Source organism: Prinia subflava, chromosome 8, assembly GCF_021018805.1.
Source record: "Prinia subflava isolate CZ2003 ecotype Zambia chromosome 8, Cam_Psub_1.2, whole genome shotgun sequence".
Lineage (NCBI taxonomy): Eukaryota > Metazoa > Chordata > Aves > Passeriformes > Cisticolidae > Prinia > Prinia subflava.
Window position 1 is genome coordinate 17,388,917 of NC_086254.1, and position 10,643 is coordinate 17,399,559.

Here is a 10,643-nt window from a genome sequence, read left to right on the forward strand (position 1 = left end):
AGGAGCAGAGGTGACAGAGGCAGCACTGCTACTGCCACCAGCAAAAGCATAGAATAATATAGTGGATAATTACAACACCCAGTGCATGGCCGGGCCCTGGAGACGTCCCCATGGGGTCCCTCATACAGCCACCACTGAGGTCTGCAGCACTGGACAGGACAATCGCACCCCTAACACCCGCCCACCTTCCCCAGCCCCTCAGGCAGTTCCTCTTCCAGCTGCCCTTGGTGTGTGGGGACTCAAGGGTACCCCAAAACTGTGATCTGGAAGGCAGAGTCAGGAGGAGGACAGGGTTAGCTGCAAACATTTATTAGGTCGGGAGCATCCACTGAGCAAACACATCATGCATGGGGAGAAAACACTTCAGACACGAAGCTGCTGAACCTGCACAGGCATAGAGTCACCCCCAGGGAGCCCTTCAGGGGAGCCTCCCCAACACGTGGCCATGCTGGAGGGTGAGGGGCTGCCTGTGAGTGGGACATCCCAGTGGTGGCAAACATCCCCTCTGCCTGTCAGCTCTGAGAACAGGCTGTAGGCTTTGGCTGCCCACAGTGCACAAATCTCTGCTCCCACTCCATCCCCAGAGCAGGGAAGAGCACAGAGCCCCTCTCCTTTGTGCCCCTGCCAGCCCCTGCCCTGCCCACAGCACTGCCATTCCCACAGGGCTGGGACAGGTTTGGGGATCACCAGGGGTGGACAGGGCTTAGGATGATTAAGGCCAAGCAAGGCTGAGTTCAGCGGGCAGCATTGCACTAAGCACGTCCTTCCCCAGCTGTCCTCGTCACCCTGGGCTGGGCAGAGATACAAACCACCAGGGACAGGGTGCACAGGAACATTTCAGACATCACAAGGAGCCCAGGAGCTGGAGACCAGGAGCTGGAGTTGTCACTGGCTGCCACCACCAGGGCTCTCTCCCTCTGTCAAGGTCTTGAAGTCCATGGACAGGGCCAGCTCCTCTGCCAGTGGTGGGCGCTTCCACTCCTCCCGTGTCAGCACATAGCCCACCACCAGCCCAAAAGCCACCAGCAGCACCCCCAGGGTGTTGGCCAGGATGCCTTCAGGCACAAAGTGGCTGTAGGAATCACTGCAGGGATGGAAAGGGATGCTCAAGCCATAAGGATGGGTGGTCTGTCCCTGTCCTGTCTGGGACCCTCTCCTCATCCTTCAGGCATACACCATGGGAAGGGTCCCTTTCCCCAAATCAGAGCCAGAGATGAGTGTTGGTGTTTTGCTCACTTCTGGAAGAGACACTGGGTGACAGCAGATGAAACTGGTGGCAGTCCTGTACTGGGGCTATAGGCAGCCCAGTACTCCCCCTACTAGAGGGAAGTGACTCCTGGGGTGCCCCATAGCCCTGTCCCCACAGTGCTGGGGCTGGAGGTGACCCCAGTGTGCAGCTGGGTCATTCATCAGTGTCCTCCAGCTGCAAGAGCAGAGGCCTCAGGGACATGAGTGTCCTGAGTGGTTCTGCAAATACCTGGCCACAGGGAAGTGGCAGTGAGCATTTTATCCACATTTCCCAAGAAAGCTGTTGCAGCATCCAGCCCCTTGTGAAACATCATCTGGTAAGTGACTCAGCAGCAGCAGAAATAAAGGCCTCGAGGGGAGATTTAAGAGCCACAGATTAAGCAGGGACAGAGGCTGCCCTCTGCTGGAGGTCTTGGGGCCACCCCCTCACCCCAGCTTGGTCACCCACCTGATTTTGAAGAGGAGCATCTCAGTAATGCCCAACAAGCAGGAGGTGATGGAGAGGATGAAGAGGGTGATGCCAAAGAAGATGTGCTGGGGCTTGTACCACCCTCTCAGCAAGAACGAGGCTCTGGGGAACAGAAAGAAACCACAGCCCAGGCACCACTGTGGGGACATGGGGGTGTCACAGGCACTGCAGAGTCCCTTCCCTTCCGGGGGTCAGGGGCTTCACACCCCGTACCTGCAGGAGGTAGAGCACGAAGGTGGCCATCCCACACCAGGAGTGCAGGCTGTACATGTCAGGGATGCCCTTAGCCCGGTGTGACTCAAAGACAGCGACGATGCCTGCAGAGAAGAACCTGTCAGCACCAGGGCTACATCCTGCCCAACCCACCCAGCCCAGCCCAGCCCAGCCCAGCCCAGCCCAGCACTCACCCACGAAGGCGATGAGCAGTGCCAGGCCATGGAGCAAGGCGTGCAGTGCCTTGGTGGAGCACTTGGCTTCGTGCCTGAACACCCGGTACACCAGGAGAGCTGCACAGAAAGGACACATGAGCATCCACGGAATCACCCAGCATCGCCCAGGGATGCTGGCACACCTTCTCCGCGTCTTTTGTCACCACTTTGTCCCCTTCAGTCCCTGCCCGAGCACAGCTCCAGGCTTTGGAGGCTGCAGCTGGGACAGGACAGCTGTCCCACCATCCTGCTCACCGTCACCTTGGAGGAACACCATGCCCAGCACCATGCACAGGGGGTGGGCGTTGAACTGGAGGGGGCCGTGCCAGGCCACGCCGCCCCTGTAGCGGCCCAGCCAGGCGCCCGTGATGCCCAGGAGTGTCAGGCCCAGCAGCTGTGACACGGCCACGTACGCCGAGAGCCCGGCGGGGCTGGTGGGCGGCGGGGCCGCATCCATGGCAGCCTGCAGGGACAGAGAGGAGGGGCAGCGAAGTCACAGTGGCCCCAAGCAAAAGCAGCTCTCGGCTGGCCAGACCTGGGGTAGGGTCCCGCTCGGAGCAGCGCCGGCACCTCTGCTCCACCCTCACCTGCCACGGAGCCGGACGCTTCCTGGTCTCACTGTGTGCGTCACCCACACCTGGAGGTGGCTCCCAGCCACCACGGCACACCCATCCCCGTGCTCCTGCACCTCCTGCCTGCTCCTGGACTCCTGTCCAATCCTCCTGTCCGTGCCTCCCTACTCTTGTCCTTCTTCCCAACCTTCCTCCCCCTGCCACCCTGCTCCTGTCCTTTTTCCCAACCCTCTTGCCCCTGCTTATGCCCTGCCTGTCCTCCTGTCCCAGCCCTCCCGGCACCAACTGTCTCTCCATCCATAACCCTCCATCCTTGTCCTTCTGTGCCTGTCCTTACCTCCATCCTTTTCATCCCCATCCCTCCAACACTGTCCCTCCAGCCCCATCCCTCCCACACCATGTCCCATGTCCCACCTTCATCCCCTCCCCAGCCCACCCATTCCCAGACCCCCTGCAGAACCCCCAAACCCTGAGAGGAAGGCAGTGCAGGGGCAAGCAAGGGACCCTCTCCATGATAAAAGCAATGGCCCTTGGGGATGTGGGGTTGAGTGAATATCTTTGCTGCTGGGGGGGACAAATATGGTGTCACCCAACCACAGCTACACCACAGACTCTTCCCATGGCCCCCACAACTCACCTGCAGTATGCTTTGTGCTGGGTTATCCCTCTGTGGATCAGAGCCACCTCCACCACTGTCACAGCCACCTCTCCTCTTCCCAGTCACCCGTAGCCAGCAGATGTCCTGATCCCCAGGGCCAATGTCCCCCCTCTGCCCTGGCCCCTCTGCACTGCCTCTGGGGAGGAGGAGCCTCCTGCCTGCTGTGGCAGACGGACCCACGATGCTGTCAGGACTGGGGGAGCATGGAGAGGGGAAATGCATTAAGACCATGCACACACTTTATTCTCAGCCACCTTTATTGGATCAGCCAGATAAGTGGGTTAAGAGAATTGGTTTATCCCATTAAGTTGCACTGCAAAGGCCACCTGTGTCCAGCCTCACTGCCTGGGGCCACGGGGTGCTCTGTGGGATGGGCAGGGGGACCAGGCTGGGGGGACACAGCAAGAGGCACCGGCTCCCCCCATATCACAGCAGCCAGCCCCAACCTCCCAGCACACCGAGGGGCTGCTGGCACATCTGGGGGCTGCAGATAGGGACCCATGTAACCCTGTCCTGCCCTCTCACCAGATGCAAACATCTGGCCCTACTGGCACTCACACAGGGCAAACACAGTCCCCAACAGCCCTGAGGATGGAGGGACAGAGAATGAACACCCCCAGCCACAGGGCCTGGCAGCAGGACACAGGGCGAGCCTGTTGGGAGCAGGATCTTCTGAACTGCCCATTAGCCTCCACTGAGTGCTGGGAAAACTTGGGGTGACTGGACACCATCAGCAGGAGCTGCTTGTTCCCCTCCCAGCCTCTGTCCCCGCTGCAGCCCAAGCACATCCCCAGTTCTCTCTTCCCAGGGCAAATCACTTGCTCCTTACTTTGGGTGGGGTGTTTTCTCTGGTCAATCTGGTTAACCCAAGTGCCCCGGGCTGGGAAGATGCGCCTTGCACAGCCCAGCAGCCCCTCACTGTGGCCTCTGGGTGGGATCCTCCAAAATGCCAGGGAGGTCTCAGGGACTGTCCCTGCTCTCAGTGGGGGCTAAAGGCTCATGCAGGGGAGGGGATTCTCTCCAGTTCATCACTGCGTAGGGTCCAAGTGATGTGCTGGGGGGGTGGAGGCAGACACCCACACAGCTCCCCCATGTCCCCCAGCCCTACCTGTGAGTACCGTGTGGTGCTGCCTGTGCCAGGCCCCGCGGTGACAGTGTCTGAACAGGGACAGGGCCACCGCGTTGGCACGGCAACGGAGCGACGACAGAGCGAGGGGGAGCTGCACCCCCAGCACGGCCGCAGAGGGAGGTGTCACTGCAGAGGGGCTGCGAGAGGGAGAGGGAGGATCACCGCCCGGTGGCGTCTGTGTGTTCTGGGGACAGTCCTCGAGGAGGTGGGTCACTAACAGTGTGTGTGACACCCCCAGCCCCAGCTGTTCCGGGCACCCACCTGAGCCCTTCACCCTGTGACACTCCAGCTCCAAACGGGCCAGGATGCACCAGCCCTACAGGCCTGTTCCCTGCACAGCCCCAACAGGACTGCCCCCTGCACAGGGGCTTTGTCACCCTTTAATTTGTGTTTGGGCCTTGCACGGGTCTGGCTCATCCTTGCACCCTCCAGCAGCACTGCAGGGACACCCTCGGAAGCAGCACCCCCCGGCTGGGCTGGTGCCTCAGGCCATGGCAGAGGGGTGACAGGACCCCCCGACCTCCACTGGCCCACCGCAAGCGCTTCCAGCCCCGCCAGGCACATCCTGCACTCTCTGTGGAAAATCCCTGAGGGGAAAAAAGCCTGGAGACGGGGTATGAGGGGAAATGAGGCGAACTGGGGGGGAGAGGAGGGCTGTCCCCCTCCTGGCAGAGGGTGGACAGGGTCCCGGGGTGCAGCGCTGCGCACCCACACCCACGCTCCTCCCCTCGCGTGTCCGTGTGTCCGTGTGTCTGTCCCTGTGTGTGACACCACTAGATGTCACCAGAAGCCCGCTGGGGAGGGAGGGATCGCCGAGAGGATGGATCCCCCGCAGGAGGCAGAGAGCAGGCACGGACCGAGGAGGATGGGCAGTAGCCTCAGTGCTGGACACCCAGAGGGACCCGGGGCACCCCCAGAGCCGGAGCACCCTTGGGAACCAGCACACCCTTACTCTTGGCAGGGTTTGCTGCACCCTCTGCTCTGGACCACCCATGGGGGCTTGGAACATCCTTGGAGGGGTGGTGGGATCTGAGGCTCCCGTGGTGTAGAAGATCAGGTGTAACAGCCTCTACTGGGGTGCAGGGCTGCTCCCCCAGCCCTTCCCAGTCCTTCCCTTGGACACTCAGGTCTGCTGTCACGCACACAGAAAACCTGAGTAAAGGCATCTGAAGTCCCAGCTGAGACCCCCACCAACATCCCCATTCCCTTCTCCCTCCCACAGCAGGGACTTGTGCTGTGGGGCACAGACCCCAGGAGCTGGGGACCCACAACTACCACCACGGCATGATTCAGCAGAACTGAAACCCCAGAGCCTGCTGGAGACCTGACACAGCAACAGCAAAGTCCAGGCCCTGCTACAGCACAGGGCAGAGTCCCAGAGCCACCACCCCGAGCAGAGGGAGGTGAGGTCCGAGATATGGAGTATGGCACTGCCAGAGGATTCACTGCCACCACCCGGCCTGCCCTGGGGCTTTATCACTGGCAGGAAAATGGTTTACCTGTATAACCTGCTAAAGCCATAAAAGCCACCATAAACTGAAAACCTTCAGCCATCGGGCTGTGCCATGGCTGAGATGGACTGGCCAGGGGGCTGGGCAGAGCAGAGGGAGGACTCCCCCCACTGCAGCCCAGCTGAGACACTTGGAAAATCCACAAAGGGCATGAGATCTGGGGATTCACCCTTTAGGATACTTGGCAAGACATACAGCTTTGCCCTGATGAGAACAGCACTGTGTAACCCAATACCAAACAGGTTTAGAAATGTTTATAAACATGTGTCCAGCTGAACTATCTCAACTTCCAGCAGACAAGGAAAGAGAACAGTCCTTAAGCCCTGAGGATTAAATGGAGGTGGATCTTGTCCCATCCATACATCAAGAACAATGGCAGTGTTTGCCGAGGGGCCACGGTGGCAGCCAACCCAGGGGCAAACGAACCACTTCACTGCTGAGTTCTTCCTACCAGGAAGCAGCAGCCATTTGTAACAAGCTCTTTAATTAAAGGCATTGCCAGGGGCATAATGGCTTTATCAAATCTGCCTGAGCTTTCCCCGAGCTGGAGGTAATGAAATCCTCCCAGCACTGCTGGGATGGGGATGTGTCAGGGACCAGAACCTGTGCTGGCTGTCCTGGCATGGACCTGCAGGTTGAGGAGATGCTTGGGACCTCTTGGGCTGCTTGGGGCTGCCCAAGGCATCTCAGGATGTTCAAGGTTTCTCAGGGCTGCTGAGGAATGTTCAGAGATGTTCAAGGCTGCTCAGGGATTCTTGGAGGATGTTCAGGGATGCTTAAGGTGTTCAAGGCTGCTCAAAGCTGTGCTTGGCACTGCCACAGCTTCCTTCAGATCAGTGAGTTGAAGTGGCTCTGGAGATGCTGCTCCAGCTACACTGCTATTTGCCAAGCCTGGAACCCATTCCAGGTTTGTCCTGGTCTATCAAGAACCCAGGGATCAATAAGAGTATCATCAACTGATAATTCATGGAAAAAACCAGCAGTTCTAGTCCTTGCCCAACTGCACCTCCCACCTTGGCATGGGCATCTTCCCTCTCTCCACCACAGATTATTAAATTACCATTTTGCTGATCTACCTTCTTTTGGTTGGTTTCTTTCTTCTCCTTCCTAAATCAGATTTTTATTGCTAAGAAATGCTAATTTGCAAGATGCCTCCCTAGAGGATTGCAATTCAAGAGCCCAGCTGCCTCGGAGGAGTCAAGGTGCTGCCTGAAACAACCTCAGCTGCTGCTGAGAGTTTCCATGTGAAACCCCAAATCTGGGGCAAAAATACCCATTTTTCACTAAATAGACGAGAAAAAATAACAGTCATGTTGTAAGGTTCTGGCTGCCAAGAAGGTGGCTGAGGGGTGGCTTGGGATTAAGCACACACCAAAAGAGTTGATCTCTGGTTCCCTGGGATGCTGTGAAGGCTGAAAAACAGGTGATTCCCAGCTGGGACAAAGCTTCCTCACAAACCTGGATCCTTCCCAGGCTGCAAATCAGCTGAAAAAGACTCTGGTTCTCCTCCTGGCAGCAATTAAGCCACCCTGCCCTCCTCGCCAGGAACACAACTTTGCTGTGTGGGGTGGGCAATACAATCAGCACAGCCCTGCAAACACTTCATCTCCTTCAGAAAAGCCTAAGGCACGTTTATGGCCACTTTTTAATAGCAGCTTGGATAAACAGCAGCGATAACCCAGCGATGAACTGGGCTCCCAGAGGATGATTAATGCTCCCAGAACAGTCACGCTCGCTTGCCTCAGGGCTGGGATTGTTTTCATTTATTAAAAAGGCGGGGGGAGGGAATAATGGACTTTGCCATGTTTTATTGGGTTGATGGGTGCAGAGGGAACACGTTGCCCTCTTTGCTTACCCTGTATCATGCCCAGCTCTGAGTGGCAAAGATGGGGGGTGGAGTGATGAAGGATGAAGGATGAAGGACAAAGAATGAAGGATGAGAGATGAAAGATGAGAAATTAAGGTGGAGGGAGGAGGGATGAAGGAGGACAGATGAAGGATGAAGGACAAAGTAGCAATGATTTCTCGCCAGGTTTTTACTTCTTGCCCTGTGATGTCCCTGACTGTGCGCCTGGTGCTGTGCACATATCCTGCACTTTGGCTGGGGGCTCCCCAATGGCTGGACTATTAGGGTCTTACCTTTATTTAGGACCCTTCCAAAACATGGGAATCATTTAGGAGCCCTGAGCCCACCAGTGCCTTCAGCACTCTGCATATTCGGGGCCTTTCAGTGTCACAGCACATCCTCGGGGCTCTCTTTGCAATGGGCACATCCCTGGGCTGCTGGCACTGGTCCCAGTCTGGGAATGAGGCTGAGGAGATCTGATGGTGAAAAGCGTATGTCCATCCCCTTCCCACCCACCTTCAGCCCCACCAAACACATGGTCCCTCTGAGGCTGCCCCGTGCAGCCAGCCCAGATCACGTGTCCCCCACCTGCACCAGATCAAATCTTCACAGGACAGTAAACCCTCGTCCTAGGGCATGTATGTGCTAGAAGGAGTTTTTATGGGGTGGGGTGGAAATCGTGACGATAAGGAGCTTTCTGCTGCATTCCACTGAGTATGCACTTCGAGTGATAATGCAACACTTCCTGTCGTGGGGCCAAGGTGAGCTCCCCCACAGCCCACTGCCCCCCATCCCCGCTCAGAGGGGACACACCAGGCGTTCAACAGACCTTAAATCCAGTGAAAAGCTGGAAACAGCCTCACAGTGCTGCCAAAACTGTTCAGCAGAGACCTTTTGCAATCAGAGAGCAGGAGCAAGGACTTCTGTGTCTCTCTTGCCATTACAGTCCCCAAATTCAGGTAACATTGAGGGGCTCCACCAGCCTCAACACTCTCTGGAACCACTGAAAATTGTTTTAGCAATCAGAGGGTATCTGAAATGCTAAAAAGTCTGATTGCTTGGGGCGTTTCTTTTATTTTTTTTTTTTTGGAAGGACAAGGAAAAAAAGCTGTTTGTTTAGATGAAAAATTTGGACTGGAGGGGTGTTTTTTTCCCCTCTCCCTCATGACAGCATCACCACAGCTGGGAAAGCAGCTTAGTGAATTATATACTATGATAATTGATTGAACTAATCAGTAAATAAAGCAGCCGCCTTCAAACTCAGGGTCTGGAGAGGGAAGAAAAATTCTCAATGCAGTGGTTAGTACCAACAGGTGCAGGAATCATCATGCCCATGAAACCACAGCCACCAGGAAAAGTGACACACAGGGCTATGCTCTGGACTAAAAAAGCTCTTTTTGCATTTAAATAAGGAGGGAATTATTTCTCTGCAAAAGGGAATCCTTTCTCTCACCTCCAGAAGCTCCTTGGTTCTTTAGAGAGATGGGTCAGACAGAAGTTAGGAAGCAACCTTGAACCCTTTGAGAAATGGTGGGATGGAGAAGCCAAAAGTGTAATTTATAATAAAGGAAGGGGAAAATAACCTTGATCATCCCCAGCCAGAGGTCTTAGGGCTGGGATATACCCACATAAATCACCAAATCTTTCCAGCCACCACCAAGGTCATCCCCAGATTCCTGCTCCTTTGCTCCACCACACCTGCTCACTGTCTTCCCTCACACCACCATCATGGACACCTTGCAGCTCCCCTGAGAAACATTGGTGTCAAAACTCCTTATTTCTTTCTTTTGGAAATTCTGGGTTGCACCAGTGGGTGCCCATTCCAGCACTGCTGACTGTGAGCAGGGAGATTTTGCAGGTCTGGCAAGCCAAGGAACTGACCCAAAATGCTGAGAGCAAGTCCTGCTCCTTCATGTGTGAGGCACGGCCGCCGTGACACTGCCGATGCGCTGCGGTGACAGCCTGGCCACCGCACACGTGTCCGCTGACACGTGCCCCGGGGAGGGGGAGGACAAAGTCTCCACAGAGTGGTGATGGCGATGCAAACCGATGGGAAGCATCCTCTGGCCCGGGGCAGCTGCCGGGGACATCAAGTTTCGCCCAGCGTCCCCCAACCCGCGTCCCCCAACCCACGTCCCCGCGAGTGGTTACGCATCCGTCTCCGTGGCAACGCATTTTTCACATTCCTCAGTATCTCCTGCCCCTCTGGTCTGTGGTGCTGGCAGCACCGGGTACCCTGCAGGCTGGGAGCAGATGGGTGTCCATCACCCACCCCAGGACCCCCGAGAGGGGTGGGGAGAGCGGGGACTGGTCCCGCTGCTCCTCAGAATGCCCACAGGTGACTCTGGACCCGTCCTTGGTGGCTGCTGGAGCACAGAACAGATTTGGGGCAGCACAGAGGTAGCAATGAGCATCTGACAGCTTGCAGGCATCTCACCTGCCTTCCTGGACCAACAGCCATAAGACCTGCCAGTGCTCCCCTTTATGTGGGATATTTTTCTGCCTGATGCAGCTGGAATTTTATAAGATAGGGTGACACAGAGCCATGGGCATTCTTGGAAATGCAGCCTTTGAGAGGAACTTCTTGTCCTGCACAAAGCCCAGCAGCAGTCCCTCTTGCACCCACCTTGGAAGACGCTCTTGTGTCAAAGGATGGAGCGCTACCCTTCCCCTGCAGGGGTCCTCCATTGGCCACACCAGCCTTGGGAAAGGCCTCGTATGCTGGGATTTCTGGGTACCAGGGACATTGCACAGACAGTTTGAGCCTCACTGCTCTCCTGAA

General features: G+C 56.7%; 1 protein-coding gene across 1 annotated transcript; it reads right to left on the reverse strand.

Moving 5' to 3' along the window:
- Positions 1 to 293: 293 nt before the first annotated feature.
- Positions 294 to 2,865, reverse strand: LOC134554422 (transmembrane ascorbate-dependent reductase CYB561). The gene is made up of 6 exons (XM_063404968.1): positions 2,733 to 2,865; positions 2,401 to 2,608; positions 2,125 to 2,223; positions 1,931 to 2,034; positions 1,697 to 1,854; positions 294 to 1,084 (listed from the first exon to the last, which is right to left on the reverse strand). The coding sequence occupies exons 2-6, from the start codon at positions 2,600 to 2,602 to the stop codon at positions 886 to 888; spliced, it is 762 nt and encodes a 253-aa protein (XP_063261038.1). The 5' UTR covers positions 2,603 to 2,608; positions 2,733 to 2,865; the 3' UTR covers positions 294 to 885.
- Between the last annotated feature and the right edge of the window lie 7,778 nt (positions 2,866 to 10,643).

Excerpts from the sequence above, each read along its gene's own strand:
- LOC134554422 (XM_063404968.1), bottom strand. The coding sequence starts at position 2,602 with ATGGATGCGGCCCCGCCGCCCACCAGCCCCGCCGGGCTCTCGGCGTAC. Across the intron at positions 2,035-2,124 it reads ACTGCTCATCGCCTTCGTGG|GCATCGTCGCTGTCTTTGAG; the intron begins GTGAGTGCTGGG and ends TCTTCTCTGCAG. Across the intron at positions 1,855-1,930 it reads TCGTGCTCTACCTCCTGCAG|TGGTGCCTGGGCTGTGGTTT; the intron begins GTACGGGGTGTG and ends ATGTCCCCACAG.